Source organism: Lontra canadensis, unplaced genomic scaffold, assembly GCF_010015895.1.
Source record: "Lontra canadensis isolate GAN:19392208 unplaced genomic scaffold, GSC_riverotter_1.0 scaffold117, whole genome shotgun sequence".
NCBI lineage: Eukaryota > Metazoa > Chordata > Mammalia > Carnivora > Mustelidae > Lontra > Lontra canadensis.
This window is the reverse complement of record NW_022631111.1, coordinates 3,760,997-3,777,455: the sequence shown is the minus strand read 5'-3', so window position 1 is coordinate 3,777,455 and position 16,459 is coordinate 3,760,997. Positions and strand designations below refer to the sequence as shown.

At 38.6% G+C, this 16,459-nt stretch overlaps 1 protein-coding gene across 13 annotated transcripts in view; it reads left to right on the top strand.

The window, feature by feature from the left end:
- CLASP1 (cytoplasmic linker associated protein 1) overlaps positions 1-16,459 on the top strand; it is a 268,754-nt gene that overhangs the window by 181,327 nt on the left and 70,968 nt on the right. For 6 of the 13 annotated variants that reach the window (XM_032840927.1, XM_032840929.1, XM_032840926.1 and 3 more), the window contains 4 exons: positions 5,758-5,862; positions 8,127-8,153; positions 9,930-10,097; positions 16,057-16,164. In XM_032840927.1, coding sequence (XP_032696818.1) covers positions 5,758-5,862; positions 8,127-8,153; positions 9,930-10,097; positions 16,057-16,164 — 408 coding nt within the window. The remainder of the gene's footprint in view (positions 1-5,757; positions 5,863-8,126; positions 8,154-9,929; positions 10,098-16,056; positions 16,165-16,459) is intronic. The other 7 variants (XM_032840936.1, XM_032840935.1, XM_032840934.1 and 4 more) reach the window with 2 other exon arrangements.

Genomic DNA, 16,459 nt, shown 5'->3' with positions numbered 1-16,459 from the left:
CATGATCCTGGAGTCCCAGGATTGAGTCCTACATCAGACTCCTTGCCCAGCAGGGAGTCTGCTTCTCCCTCTGACCCTCCTCTCATGATCTCTCTCTCATTCTCTCTCTCTCTAAATAAATTTTTAAAAATCTAAAAAAAATCTAGTAATAACAAAAAATAAGGTAAAACCTTTACTTAGAGACAAAGAGGATTGCTATATAATAAAAATTAGTAGATCACAAAGATGTAATCATCCTGAATTTTAATGATTGATAAAAATAGCCTCTGGGGTGCCTGGGTTAAAGCCTCTGCCTTCAGCTCGGGTCATGATCCCAGGGTCCTGGGATCGAGCCCCACATCGGGCTCTTTGCTCTGCAGGGAGCCTGCTTCCTCCTCTCTCCCTGCCTGCCTCTCTGCCTACTTGTGATCTCTGTCAAATGGGTAAATAAAATCTTTTAAAAAATAAATAAATAAATAAAAATATCCTCGAAGTACACTAAAAAGCATTTGCAAATTCACCTTTGTAGTGAGTGATATACAAAAATATAAACTTCTAGCTCTTTCCTCCCTGGCTGTTTGAGGCTCAGTCACCATCATGAATGACATAGTAACTATCCAGACCAGGAAGTTCATGACCGACCAACTATTTCGGTGGAAGCATAAGGTCACTGATGTTCTTTATCCCGGAAAGGCAATGATACCTAAGACAGAAATTTGGGAAAAACTAGTCAAAAATGTATCAGTCCACATCAGATGTCATCTTTGTATTTGGAATCAGAACCCATTTGGGTTGTAGCAAAACTGGGCTTTCTCATGATTTATGATTCCTTGGAATATGCAAAGAAAAACGAACCCAGACACAGATTTGCAAGATGTGGCCTATATGAGAAGAAAAAAGTCATCAAAAAAAACAGTGAAAGGAATGCAAGAACAGAATGAAGAAAGTCAGGGACTCTAAAAACCATTGTTGGTGCTGGCAAAAAGAAGTGAGCTGGAGATTGGACAACAGAAGGAGTAAAGATTTTGTGGTGACTGTGGTGATTATGCAGATTTTTCATGAGAGGATTAATAAACAAAGAACGTTCATGTGTCTGAAAAATATACACATATGTATATATAAATTTCTGAGTAACACATTCATGTAGTTCAAACTCAAAGATAGTAGGAGATACACAATCTTATCTCTTCATTTGCCTAGTTATCACTTCTTTCCCTTCCACACCAGTCTAACAACTTTTAGTTTCTTTTCTATCAAGAGTTTCTTCGCATATAAAAGCAATATAAAAATCATATTTTCTCCCCTTCTTAAAACCTAAAAGATAGCCTATTTATACATACTGTTCTGCATCTTGGTGATTTTTACTTAACATATCGTAAGATCCTTCCATATTAGGTTAGAGAGGGCATCCTCATTCTTGATTATCACTGTACTGCATTCCACTATGTGGATTACCTTACTCAGCCAGCCCCATTTTGACAGACACTGGGATTATTTGCAGAGTTTTGTTATTACAAACAATGCTGCCATGAATATAACCTCTTATGTACATCATTTTGTATGGGTGCAAGTATATCGGTTGAATAAACTAAAGTGGAATTGTTGGATTAAAAAGTGCATGCATTTTTAATTGTGGTAGATATTGCCAAATAGCTTTTTATAGAGGCTGTACTAATTTCCACTCCCAACACCAATGACAGTGCCTCTTTTCCTACACACTAGACTATCAGCATATTCTTGGATTTCTGCCACTCTGATATGTGATTGATAAATGGCATTCTTAATTGAGTGAGGCCGAACAATATCTCATATGCTCAAGAGCTATTTCTATTGCCCGTTAACTGTCTTTTCCTAGCTTTTGTCCATTCTTTATTGGGTTGCGGCAGTGGTGTGCTGGAGCTGTCTTGAACTATTTCATGACAGCCAATTGTTAAATTTTTGGACATTTGGAATCTGGTTGATTTCATGTTAGTAGCCTGAAACTGGCCATGGTGGGGAATATTTACACCAGAGAAACTGGAAAACACTGATTGGTAGGAACCGTTCCCCACTGCCAGCTGTTAAACATTTATCAGCACAGGACTGGTTGGTGGACTTCTTACTGATTCCTAGAAACCTTTTGTATAAGGAAATTAGCCCTTTGTGATTTGAATTGCAAATAGTTTTTCCCAATTTGTCATTTTCCTTAACTTGTTCATAGTTTTATTCTTGTCATACTGAGGTTTTGCAAAAAATTAAGCAGAATTCTCAATCTTCTGATGGTTTTAATTTTAAGTCATAGCTAGAATGGACTTTTCCATTGTAAGTTACAAAGGATTTCTCCTATGTTTTCTTTTAGAACTTTTATGGATTTGTGTTTTACATTTTAATCATAGGTTCATTTGCTGTTTTTCTTGTTGTAAAATACGAAATACAGATCCAGCTTATTTTTCCAAAGCAAAACACAAACAAATGAGACCTAGAAATACATATTTTTTAAAGCAACACATTATGTTGAACTATATATCAGTCCTCATGGAATGAAGCAAAAGCAGTTCTTAGAGGGAAATCCATAGCCTTGAGTTTATATTAGAAGAGAAACAGTTAGGAGGTTGTTTCCAATTTGTTAGAAAAATAACAGAATAAACCCAAAGGAGAGTAGGAAGGAAGTAATAAAGATAAGAGTACAAGTTAATGAAATAGGAATTAAACATTCACTAGACAGGATTAAGAAATACAATCGTATGAGGAATTGGATAATCCAGTCTTCCATCAACTCCAAGAAGATAAAGTGGGAATATTTTCCTCATTAATGGAGCTGGCATAGCCTTAGAACTAAACCAGAGGAAGTACGGTTGAGACATTGTGAGTGTGTATATTGTGAGCATAGGAGTTTATCTCAGGAGTTTTGTTTTTGTTTTTAAAGATTTTACTTTTTTTTTTTTTTTTTTTTTTTTGACAGAGAGAGTGAGCATACAAGCAGGGCGAGTGGCAGGGAGAGGGAGAAGCAGGCTCAGTGGAGGGAGAAGAGTAGGGAGCCTGATGCAGGGCTTGATCCTAGGACCCTGGGATCACGACCCAAGCCAAATGCAGGTGCTTAACTGACTGAGCCACCCGGCTGCCCCTTATCTCAGATTTAATAGCTTAGAAACTTCCAGATGGAGCTCAGTGCATCTAAGAGAAGAATCCTCTTGTCTCAGAAGATGCAGAGAAAGCATCAAAAAATTCAACAAACATTTTGGCAAATTATTAGCAATTAGGAATAATAAAGGAGTTCTCTTAGTCTGTTGAAATATCCTAGTTTTTGTGAAATTGCGGAATATTTTTTGCTTAATGTGACTCAGAGTAGTAAATCCTACCTGTATGGGTGTGGACTACATGTCTGAGACAGTGGGATAAAGGCAGAGAAATGAAAGGGTAGAGTTCAAAGGGAAAAAACTGAAGTCTTATTTGTAGATGGTATTCTATTTACATAACTAATCTACATACAAGTTAGTAAAATTAACAAAAGTTTAGCAAGGTTCCCAGAATTAAGATCAAAATATAAAGATTAATTACATTCACGTTTGTCAGGAAGTTAGAAAATATAGTGCATCATAAAAATAAGGCACCTTTGAATAAATCTATAAGAATTGAGTAAGGCTTTTAGGAAAGATAAAGCTTTATTGTAAGACACTGAAGAAAGTGAGATAAATGAAGGAAAAAACATGGAAAGATCAATATCATAAAGCTGTCTTATTCCCCCCGCCATCCTTCAAATTAACACTGTAGTCCACATAATGCCAGTTAAGATTTCAACAGGTCTTTTTAAACTGAATCTTTAGATGCATGTGGAAGAGAGCAGAGGCTTTAGGAAAAAGTGGGTTGATTTCCAATTAGCAAGATTTTTTCTTTTTAAGCTCATCACAACATTTTGATGTTGCACCAGTGTGGACATGTGGACCAATGGGATAGACTAGACAATTGAGAAGCCTACAAATGTATTGGTAAATGACAAAAGATGGCTTTGTAGATCAGTAAGAAAGGGATTAGGAAAATGTATTTGGGTGTTGGTAGTCATATGGAAAAAATAAAACAGATCTCTCCTTTACCTCCTACAGAAAAATCATTTCCATAAGTGACCTCACAAAAAAAATGTTGAGTGTAACAGTAAGTTTTGGAAAAATATATACCCTATGGTATAATTAAAAGCACTTAAAATATATAAAATAATGCCATCTGTTTCATGGTTATACAACGATATTAAAAGTTTAAAGAAATGCAAGGGGATAATGAACGCTGGGTTTAGGATCAGGTTACCAAATGTTGGGAGAAAGTAGGAGGTACAGGGGCATTAGCAAAGATTTTTATTTTTTAAGCTGAATGGTTATGGATGTTCATTTAAAATATCTTTTTGTGACCTAAATGTTTTACAGTAAATTTAAAATAGAGAGTGAGATTCATTTGGTTTTTCATGTTCACTTTGCCTTGGTGACTGCCTTAATTTAGCTTGGTGACTTCCTTAAGAATATAAAATGGCCAGCCAGGCAGGCACAGGTAGCTAAACCAGTGATGTGGCCTTGGACAAATTAATGAACCCCCCCATCCCATTTATAACTTTCCTCATCTGCAATATGAGAATAATTATATGTTCTTAGGAGGATTCCAAGTTCACACATATACAGCTCTTAGTATAATACCATACATGTAGCTCTTCGTATAGATTCTAGAATTTGTGAGTCTTTACTTCAGCTGTGATTAAAAGTTATTCTTTCTAGTTTTAATTTTTTTTGTCTTAATGCAATGCTTTTATTGCTCCTTACCTCCCTTTCTTGGACCTTTTTCAAGCCTTAAGATTTGTTTTCCTGTATTCTTTTTCTGTAAGCTTTCTTAAATGATGAGGTAGAAGTGGTTTTGAGCAACATAAGATGCCAATGTGAGTTCGTTGGTTTGTGTTTTCCCTATCAGATTGTTCTGACTGAAGTATAGCAGGAGAGGCATTTTGTGCCCACCCAAAACCAAAGACGCCCTGAATTTTAAAAAGTTTAATCTCTAACCATACTAGTCTGATTATCAATGATTTTGCCTTTCTGAGTTCACTTTTGTGGTTTCATGGTTTAATAATGGGAGTTAACAGATTGCTTTACTTACAATTGGCAAATTCTTTGAACACCTGTGACATTGCATTATTTTTAGGTCGTTGTTTCTCTTGCTACTCCTATAATACTGATTCTGTCTTCATCTTTTGCAGCTTAGGAACTTGTAGGCATACATGCTTTAAAATAGAAGTGTAATGCTGCGTATCAAAACACATTCTCCAGGGTGCTCTAGCTTTTGTTGATTGCTGAGTTAAGGGTTTGGTTTTTTGGTTTTTTGTTGTGTTTTATTTTATTTTATTTTGCTTTGTTTTGTATTTACTCTTTTTTCTGTAGTATTTTTCATAAGATGATAGCTAATATTTTCTGCCTTTGGAAATTTGACAGATTTGTAGGTAATAAAAAAGTTTAATGTGAAAAAAAAATCCTCTAATAGATATCTCCTCCTCATCAGAAAATATAATATGCTAGAACCTTTGTAACAGAAGCACATTCCAGGTTCACGTCTCTCAGAAGTTGCTAACCTAGTTGTAGAACCTGGGTGGAGGACGAGATGCGCGTGCGTGTGCACACAGGGAAATGGGTCAGAACAGCCCACGAGGAAGACCCATGCCCCAGCGGGTGGCCCATTCAATGCCGCTTGTTCATGGTGTGGGTGGTTCTCTTGAGTTGGTCACACCTACTAAAGACATGATGGAAACCCCGTTTTTGCTGCATCTTCCAGGTCGGATCCGCACGAGACGGCAGAGCTCCGGGAGCGCCACCAATGTCGCCACCACACCTGACAATCGAGGCCGTAGTCGCGCCAAAGTGGTTTCACAGTCCCAGCGTAAGAAGTATATTTTATACTCTCTGTTATCTCAGTTTTGCTCAGCAGCCCACTCTACGGTTGAAGAATTGGTAGTATTTTCAGTACTTCAGGGGAGAAGCATTTGTGTGGCTATAAGCTGCTGTGAATAGTCTTGATGTTTGTGGGTAAGCTTAGAGCATGGACTGTTCCAGGGTGCTTTCGTCTCCTGGCCAGGATTTAAATTTTGTATTATTAAGCATTAAATATTAAAATGTGGCTTCTCTCCCTTTCCTCAAGCATCTCAAATTGAGACCTACCTGGGCTGTGACCCATTTTACTGTTGATAAGGACTCCCTCTGATGTAATTTAAGAGCAGTACCTGGGGATTATTTTAACATGGAGTTCTCTTTCAGTGGTAATAAGCAAATCCATTAAAAGCTCTTCCCATTAACCCTGTGTTCTAACATTTGCAGCCTGCTCTCTTCTTCCTGCCAGTGTGGGCTCCTGCTTTGCCCCTCTGCTCTTGCTTCCATTACTGCTTGTCTATACATGTCGAGTCACTTGGCTTGTTAGCATCGGCCATGAAAGCAGCCACAGATGGAAGGGGGGGTTCACATAGCTCTTGGGAGCACCCTGGTGTCTCACCTCCCAGCCACACATGCCTTTGAGTTCCCCACTCCCTCTGTGTGCATAGAGCTGGGTGTCCACATGCATGTGGTGGGGGAAGGCTCCCCTTCCCTGGGAGCTGCACAGGGTTGCTCCCCAGCCCCTATGTGTCCACCTCCTTTGTGGCCCCCGGAGCTCTTTGGCTCATGTAGAGAGTCTGTGGCCAAATCTTAGGTTTGCCTTAGTTTTTAGAATGCCTTTCTCAGCTCCTTGTGAATTCACGTACTCTCCCCTGTCCCTCTGGTAACTCTAGACCTCATGTTAAACAAGTGTAATGCCTTTCTGAAAAGAAGGTGTGATGCCGGTGATCCACTGCTGCTGGGTTTGTCTGATGCAGAAGCGCAGGCTTCTGGGGCATCACACAGGTATATACAATATAGTGTAGGTTGTGCATCTGTGCGTAGCCCAGCAGCTTCTACCTTGAGAACAGCATGCCGGCTCTGGTTATTCTGTTGAACCCTAGTGATGCCTGGAGTCACAGATGGATAGAACGTTCTGTCATGACCTCATAAACTTGAGTCAGGTCTTCTCGCACAGAAAGTTTTCTTGACAAAAATGTTCAAAACTCAAAATATGGGTTAGTATGTTAAAATTAAGTTTAATAAAAAATGTCTAGATTTTAGCTGTGCTGTGTTAGTTCCTTTTTTGGAGAGGGAGGGTTGAACAGTACTTTGCATTTCTTTCTGTCTGCTGTTCACTGGCATTGGCCTCTGCAGGGGTTCTTGCCACTAGTCTGGCTCCTCTGCGTCCGAGGTGGTGAAGACTACTGGCTTCTGTAGTGGGGGTGAGGGCGAAGAGGGAGCATTACCCCTTCAGGCCTGTAGAAATCCTGCACCCAGGCTTGGGGCTCCACTTTAAAATAAAAGTCTTCAGTTTCACTTTACTCTCTAAATTCCACTCACAGGAAGGGAGACAGCACCAGCAAACAATTAAGACTGGACCTCAAACTTAGGCATATAAATTAAGTGTTAAAAAAATGATTTTAATAGGAAGTAAAAATGAGCACATTTTTATGTTTTACAAATGTAGATAGATACACTAGCATTCGTAGTCCTGGTATAATATTAAGTAGATTTAATTAACATTGGATTTAAGGCCCTTAACAGCATATTTTAAATGTTTGAGGATTCAAATATGTGAAGATTAATATTTAAATGTTTGAGGATTTGGCATAGGACATTCAGGTGAAACTACTTAGTAGCAGTTTCTTTAAATTCATGATGTTTATCGAGCACTTGCTCTGTGCGAAATGCTAGTTAAGGTGGTGGAGGTGCACGAAAGAGTAGGATGCAGTCACTTCTCTCTGCTTGCTCAAAACTAGAAAAGAGATGAGCTGCTGGAGGCCAAGACACTTGTCTTCTCTGCATCTCCTCCACCTGGCCCCAGGCCTGGCACATTGTAGGTTCCAGTGTTTCATGAACAGACCTGAAATAAATGCTGAATAGAGTATGATATGACTATAATAAGCATAAGTACAAAAGTAGACTAGGAGGAAGAAGACCTAGAATAAAAAGCTATTTTGCTAATGTGTTTGTGAACAAAGACATTTGTGTTGTGTTGCATGCTGACCTTCTGTATTGTGCTATTGTCTTTTAATCCACTTTTTGCCTGTCCTTTGGTCTGCTCTCATAATCAAGGATCCAGATCTGCTAATCCTGCTGGTGGTAAGCCGTTTCTTTTCTTGCCTTTTTTTTTTGTTCTCCCCTACCCCCATGTCCCATGTTCCTTGCACAATATTAATTTCTGTGTTTATTTTGAGCTTAGTTAATCTTTCTGCATTTTTTCTGTATGTTCAAATTCTAGAGTTTGGAATGGATTTCTTTTCTCCTTTTACACAGCTTAATAGTTCATTTGGGACCCAAAGTTTATGGGCAAGATTAATAAATCCTGAGACCGGTTCTTTTTCATGGTGATGTGTACCACTGATTTTTATAATGAATTTCATTTTGAATTGTAGCTGTCATTATAAAGTCCTAATTCTTGTGAGTGGTTACCTTAATGATTCATTTGAATGATGGAGGTGTGTGTGTGTTTCCAGGTTAAGTGTTATTTTAAGGGTTTGTATCCCTGATTTATTCTATTCTGATATGTAATAACATGCATTTTATGTTTGAGAATTTTGTTACCTTCTCTACTTCAGGAGAGTGGTCTAAGTAGATGACTGCCATTTTGGTGTATTGATGTGATCTTTAAAATTTTGCTGTTTTCTTTAAGAAAAAATGTCTCATGAGTAATGGTTATATAGCTATCCAGCCACTTAGTCATTTATAAAAATTACTGACTATATGATTTGTTTTTAATTTCTAATTCTCTTGTATACATCTCAGGGCATGTGGTCTATATAATTTTCTACTTTTGTAGATTTCTGAGATTTCCTTTGAAGATTAGTACGCAGTTGGTTTTTGTAATATGTGTGGAAAAGTGAAAAGAATTTCTTCTGTTTATTGTACATGTGTGTATGTGGGATGTGTGTTTATACATATCTGTATAATTTTGACTGCTCTGTCAATTTCAGAGAGGTATGTTAGTTACTTGTTTCATTAGATGTTATTTTTCTTAGAGGTGTCTTAATAATTATGACCTTCTGAATATCTCTCTATATTTTTATCAATTTTATGTTTTATATTTCAAGGCTCTGTTACTTGGAACGTAAAGGTTCATGGTTGTTATGTCTTCATTGACAGTGATTCTTTTATTAATATGAGATATCCTTTGTCCTTTGTTTAATGCTGTTTCATTCTATTTTATTGTTTTGTATTAGGTATGTTGTTTATTTCTTATAAACAACATTCAGTTGAATTTCATTTTTTTAAAAGCCAATCCAAGAATCTTTTAATAGATGAATTTAATCCAGCCACATTTATTATGGTTATGTTTGAGTTTATTCCTACTATTTTATTTTGTTTGCGTTTATTCCTACCATTTTATTTTGTGATTTTTATTTACCATGTTTCTAGTTATCTCCTTGCCTCCTTTTCTTCCATTTGTTAAGTTAATGGGATGTTCTTGGATCTGTTTTCTTCCACTAATGTTTAAGAGACTTCTGTTAGAATTCTCTTTTTCCAATGGTTACACTTAAAATTTTTCACATATCAACTCTTAAAGAATAAAAATACAAAACAATAAACACCTTTGTGATTATTTGTAGAAATTTGCTGAGGAACAGGGAGCTGTTTGTACTCAGCCTGCTTTTTGAATCAGAAATTTTACTGTCATTTTTGTAGAATTCTACCTGTAATAATTCATTGTTTGAACATTCTTTTATATTTGATGTTTTCTTATGCTCTATTTAAAAGAAAATAGTACTACCACCAACAAAAAAATCCATTTTAATATAAAAGTATTTCAGCCAAATGAATGTACTTACTGACTTCTGAAATTCTTATAGTTTATTCTCTGATATACAGCCATTCTTCAGTTTTGTTTTATTTCATTTTTAGCTGGCAGCCGGTCAAGTTCCCCAGGGAAATTGTTGGGAAGTGGTTATGGTGGCCTTGCTGGGGGTTCCTCAAGAGGCCCACCTGTGACCCCCTCTTCAGAAAAACGAAGCAAGATTCCCAGGAGTCAGGGATGTAGCCGAGAAACAAGTCCAAACCGAATAGGATTAGGTAAGGATTCTCGAAGACCTCAAAACATCATTCCCAACTTGGTCATAATTTTTATTGTAATGACTTTGTCTAATGTTGGAAATAGAGATCTGTTTTTGAACTGAGGATGTCACTTTGCCTTTGTTAAAAAGACACTCTGATTTGTGCTTTTTACAGATTATGGCATGTTCAGGTTTGAATTACAGCTGAAAAATACATGGGCCTCACCATTCAGACTGATGGAAAAGAATTACGTCACCATGGGCTTTTGTGTTTTAGAGCCACTTAACAAAATGTTAGAACTGGGGGAATGGGCAGGATTGTCTTCTTCACAATTAGTAGCAGTGTTGCCTTTCCTCTTTCTTTCATGCACTAGCACTAAGTAGCCATTAATCTGTATATGCTTGCAAAAGCAATTTGTAGGGTCCACGTATATTTTGATTTTGAACTTCTCTAACCTAATTGGTGGAACTTACGGTCAAAGAATGTGTATAGATACTTCAAACATGAAAACTAGAAACAAATGAAAACCAAATATATAATATTTTTGCGTTATAGTGTTTAGTTTCTTTGCGACAGCCTGTAGGATTACCTGAATTACTCTCAGCAGTTTACTCCAAATCTAATTCATATATAATCTTTTTAATATAAAAGGCATCTTTTGTAATATAAGAAATCTGTGTACATACTCTTTCTTATACTTTTATTGTTTTCTAAGGGTAAAAATCTATTAATGTGAAATCAGAGTACAACTATATAAGTCCTGTTGGCTTTTCTTTCTCATTTATTTATCTCATCAACAGCTTTACTGTTGTTTCCTGTGATGCACAGGCACTTTATTAAGCCTTAGGATCAGAAGACAAAACAGTTAATAGCTTCTGATTTTCAAAGAGCTTGCAGTCTAAGGGGTGGAAATGTAAGATAGTATGACAGATACTGTGACACAGTGCTCTGGGACCATAGGAAAGGAGTGTCTTAGGGCCCTTGCCTACACCATACATTCTTCCCAAGAGAGAAATCTGGAAGGACTGGGAGAGGAGAGCCTTGCCAGAAGAGGTGCATTTTTTGATGATGTGTAAGGCAGGATTAGGCAAGGTAGGGAGAAGAGGAAAAAGGTATTCCAGGGCACAGAGGAGTGTGTTCAGAAACAGTCAGGGGAGGGAGCATAATGGGCTCTGGGAACCACAGGTAATTCAGTTAGCTGCAGCAAAGGAAGTTTGTCAGGGTTAGGTGGGAGAGGAGGGCAGTGAGACTGGGAGGGCGCTGCTTCTACAAGTCCTTGAAGGCCACCTGAGCCCTGAGAAGTCGGGGAGAGGGGACATATTTAAGAGGTAGAGTGGATAGGAGTTGGTTTGACTAACATTTCCAAAGCAAGTGAGAAATTTCTACATGATCCCAGCTTTCTGTTGGCATTACATAGCATGGTCCCTGAGCTGACAGGTTACTTGGATCCAGCTATAACAAGTTATGTGGATACCCCAGGGAAAGTGGCATGACTAGAATATCTAAATTTCAGGGCGCCTGGGTGGCTCAGTGGGTCAGGCCGCTGCCTTCGGCTCAGGTCATGATCTCAGGTTCCTGGGATCGAGTCCCGCATCGGGCTCTCTGCTCGGCAGGGAGCCTGCTTCCCTCTCTCTCTCTCTCTGCCTGCCTCTCCGTCTACTTGTGATCTCTCTCTGTCAAATAAATAAATAAAATCTTTAAAAAAAAAAAGAATATCTAAATTTCAGATTTGAGGCTGTAACATATGTATGTTTGGATCTAGTTTCGTCTGGAAAATGCATTTCATTTCATATTTAGTCATGAGGTTTTGGCTGTCCCTTTTTGGTAGTTAGCTAAATGTATAGGATATATCTTAGCAATCCAGATTAGTATCATACTTTTAAAAATACTTTATTTTGGGGGATTTGACTTTTTACATTATTAAAGTTGCCTTTTTTACCTTTTTCTTGAAATTGGGAGTGGAACTGCCCTAGGTTGCCTAACATAACTCTAGGACCTGGTATTCCATGGTTTTAACTAGGAAGTTTGTGTTGTGGATAGTTGAAAAGATAGCATTTACTAAGCCTTTACAAGGTCCTATGAAACCCATCCATCAGTAAGAACTAAATAGGAACCTATTCTCTTCCAGAGAGTTCTTATTTGAGACAGTATTTTGGACAAAGTTCTTTGGTGCTTATTAAGAGGGGATTAGTTGTGTAAAGCTTTGAGGTCATATATACAGTTCTGTTTAAAGAAGATATCTTATTTAAATTTCTGCACATAGTGAGAATACACACAGCTACAAAGATAGATAAATGAATCCAGTGCATCTTTCCACTTCTTCCTATAGTACTGCTGAGAGATTCCTTTTTATGGGGTGACTGGTGTACAGTGTTTCCAGCAGTAGATTGCCCCTTGTTGTGATCATTTAGTAGATACTGGTATATGCCTGCGTATCTATGAACATTTGGTTCATTATATAGCAACTTTAAATATAAATATTCGGAAAAGGGGTAAGTGTCTTTTAAGAATATTTTCTTTTGTCCCAAACCAATTGATAGTTTTAATCGTTGCTAAGCTAGGCTTGGAATTTGCACTGAGAATTAATTCTGCAAATTATATTTGGTTCAGCTATGCCTCAACTGTGATAAAAATGACACCAGAGCTCTTCTTCTTTAACATTTAAGGTTTCTTAAGCAAAACAGGATAGAATTCCTGTTGAATAACCAAGAAACAAAAGAGAACCCTGCTACTCTCTTTTTTTCTTGGCAGTTTATTCCTTCATAAACTGTTCAACCACACAGAAGAGATTGTAAATTGTGTCGTTTGAGGGTTTTATTCTGTTTTTGATGAATAATAAAGTCCTGTGAATAGCTACTGTCTATAGCAATTACATTTTGGAAGTTTGCCTTTAGTTTTGTTCTTCCACTCATCTCTTAGAAAGGGTTTAAAAATATTTTTATTTTGGGCAGCTTACATCCTGTGGATATGCATTTAGGATGTTTTCAGATTTTCTGGTTAAAATATTTTGAAAGAAGCAAAAATTAAGGGTAATCAGTGTCTCCTGTTAAATTAGACTACTGTGTTCAAGACCACAACATGGAAATGTCCAGACTGTAGAGACGTTTCATGGTGGTGCTCCTTATTCCTCTTGTACTTTTGCTTTTGATGTGAGTTCTGGTTTAGGATCCATCCCTTCTAAAAAGACAAAAGTCGGGTTTACCCCAAAACACTGTAAGAGTGTCTCTCAGAAGTGAAAGCCAATCAGATGGGTTTTGAAGGCTTCCCAGCCTTTCCTGTAAGCACAGGACTTCAGAATCCCTGAAGAATACTGTTTTCAGAAAGTTCAAACAGCAAGCACATCTTCATCATCTCTTCCTCTTCTGTTATGCCTTCACATTATATATTCTCATAGAGAACAGTCAGTTTTGAAAATACATAAAGAGTCTGATTTGATATATTGTTTTTTTTAGCTTTGACCATCTAATTCATTAGTCTTTATAAAAATCATAGATTGATGTACTTAAGATCTTCCTTGAGGAGTGGTCTTTGGAAGTGCTATTAGAAGTGGCCATTACTCTTCTCATGTTTTAAATTACCCAGCATTTGAACAGTTGCTGTCACCACTAGAGGTCCCTTAACATGGTGTGGGGCAACCATGGGCAGATGTTTGCAAATTCGTAAACAGAATTCTTTCTATGTATGTTACTAATAGCCTTTGTTAAGGAAGCCAGTTGGCACGAAGGGGAGAATACACTTTCTGTGGCTGAAATACTGTGGAGGGTAAATCTTGTTAAGAATTATGCATGTTGTTGTTTCAGATCATGTCCGCTTATCCCTTTTCATGCTCTTGTCTTCACAAAGCAGGCTCAGCGAGAGAGAGCAGAGATTCCCCACTGCTGTAGCATGTGTATTATTTAAGGAAGGGAGTGGAAGCAGGGTTAACAGTCGGAAGGGATCAGGCAAGAACTTTAGGAAATGCTCAACTTAAGCACGTGCATGTGTGAAACACTTACCAGGACTGTCTTTATTTCCCATTGTTTGTTTCAGAGCGGGTAGTGAAATAAGGTAAGATTTTCATGTCTGCCTTTCAGCAAGGAACTCAGAGGTACTCACATGTGTACCTCGTCTCGCAGTACCCTTCTCATTTAAATGATGGGACTCTTCCTTGGAACCTTCCTAAGGGGAGGCTAAGACAGGAGAGGCAGCATGGCTGGACCAGTGAGTTAGTGTGGTCAGTTCACAAATTAGCTGTAGTATTGATCCTCTAGGGATAAGCCGCATTACTTGCTAGGTTCTAGGTACGTTCTCATATATTCGTGTCAGGGGATGCTCCCTAGTTTTTTAAGGGTTTTTTAACTTAGCCCCTGGCATTTGCCCTCATCATAGGAGCTGTTCAGAATTATTATCAAGAATTGCTGATTATATCATCATGGCTAGTTGGGAGCAGAAACCCAGTGCCTCCATGTCACATGGCAAATGAAGGCGAATTTAGGAATTACTCCGACAATCCCAAGCAAAGCCTTGTTTTGACAGATTGCTCACATTTCGTTCCTGTTTGATTTTTTCCTTGCTTGTTAGTGCAGACCTAAGCATTTGGACATCTCTTATGTAACTGTGGGGTCTGATGTAACCCTAGCACTGAGCAGAGACCACAGGAGGAAGTTGGTTTGGATTCTCACTTCCATATTCTTCTCCATCAGGGAGTTCCGTGATGCTGGTTTGGAAGTCATTCTTTGTTACAGTTTGGTCATGCTGTAAATCCACGCTGGCTCTGAAGTGATAGGCTCTGCTCACTACAATATAGTAAACATGGCTGGTTTTACATCAGTGACTCTAGTGTATTTTTTCCAGTATATTCAGGGAAGACATTTCTATGTGGTCCAGAATGAGTAGGTCCACGCAAGATGGACATATTTATTGTCCCACCAGCTGTTATGGAGGTGGCTACTCCTAGTCAGTATGCAGAGTCATTTCTGAGTATTTTGCCAGTACTGTGTCTTTGTTCCTTCAGATTAAAGTAGAAAACAAAAGAATCATGGTCTTCCGTGAGCTTTATGGCCAAGTTATGTTAGACCTTAAACTATTCATGTGACTCTGTCTTCTCAGTGTTTTGTAACACGAGCATAACAAAATTACCCGTGGATAATCATACGGTAATTGGCCATCCTTAGGTCAGCAGAGGGCTCTTTTAACATGAATATTGGGAATTGTCAGTCCACATACCATGGCTAGACTCATGGTTAAGGCTGTGTAAGTGAAGGTGCTTGAGTAGGGACCACAGGCAGATCTGTTTGGATTCCCACAGAAAAAGCAGGAACGAAATGTTGGGACCAGTAAATACAGAGGTAGTGGTCCCAGCTCTCTATTCTCTATTGGTTTAGATAAGTAAGTATGTTTGAGGCATCTAGATGCTTACTTGAAGTAGGCAGGTTTTCCAGCTGTGTAAGTCCTTAGAACTTCTCTTTTAAAGAAGCCCAGGCTGAGAGAAGTGAACCCTCTTTCTTTTAACTAGGTAAGTTCATGGAGTTCAGGGACTAGGGCCTTTATTCTGTTTTAACCCAAAATAAATTATCTAACACAGTGTGTATGAAAATGGCTTTAGTCTTTTATCATCTTGTTGAGCCAGTTTGCTAAAGCCATAAAAACTGATCATTTTCTTTAAAAAGTTGGATTTTGGATTTCCCAGTGCCAGTTTGCTCTTTGGAAAGCTTTCTTTTCATTTCTTACATTTAGGTGTTATTTCACCTCCATACAAAAATGCACAGCTTTCCGAGACCTTGAGCATAATCGAGGTTTTATGCAGGCCCTTTGCAGTTGTCAGCAAGCCGGTCAGTGAGGCCTCGGCAGGGAGAGCCATCACGATGACCACCCCGCCCCCAACCCCAGCGCGGACAATGTCATGATTACGTTAACAGAATGTGACTGACGTTTTGTGAGTTTCTCTGTCTTCATTAAACTTCTTCACCTTCTCTGAAACCCTCATGCTGCACACTAGCACGGAGCAGCCGTATCCCTCGACCCAGCATGAGTCAGGGGTGCAGCCGTAATACCAGCTGTGAGAGCAGCCGCGATACGAGCCCCGCTCGGGGCTTTCCTCCACTCGGTGAGTACCTGTAGGCGCTGGCTCTCGGAGCAGAGTTCCCTGCCCTGCTCCAAATGCTTTCCCACACACTGCCAGGTGGAATGACCTGCTCTCCCTCCTCTACTGTCCTCGTGATCCTTTCTTCTCTCTTTCCTCTTCCTTAGTTACCCTTTGTTGTCCCCTTCCCCTTCTGCATGCTTCAAGTTTGGCCATTTCCAGTTTTTATATATTGGAGGAAAAAAACACCACTTTACTCTGCTGTTGCCATTTGTGACCACTTGGCTGGCTGGCAAGCCCATCTGCGTGGTCACTTCTA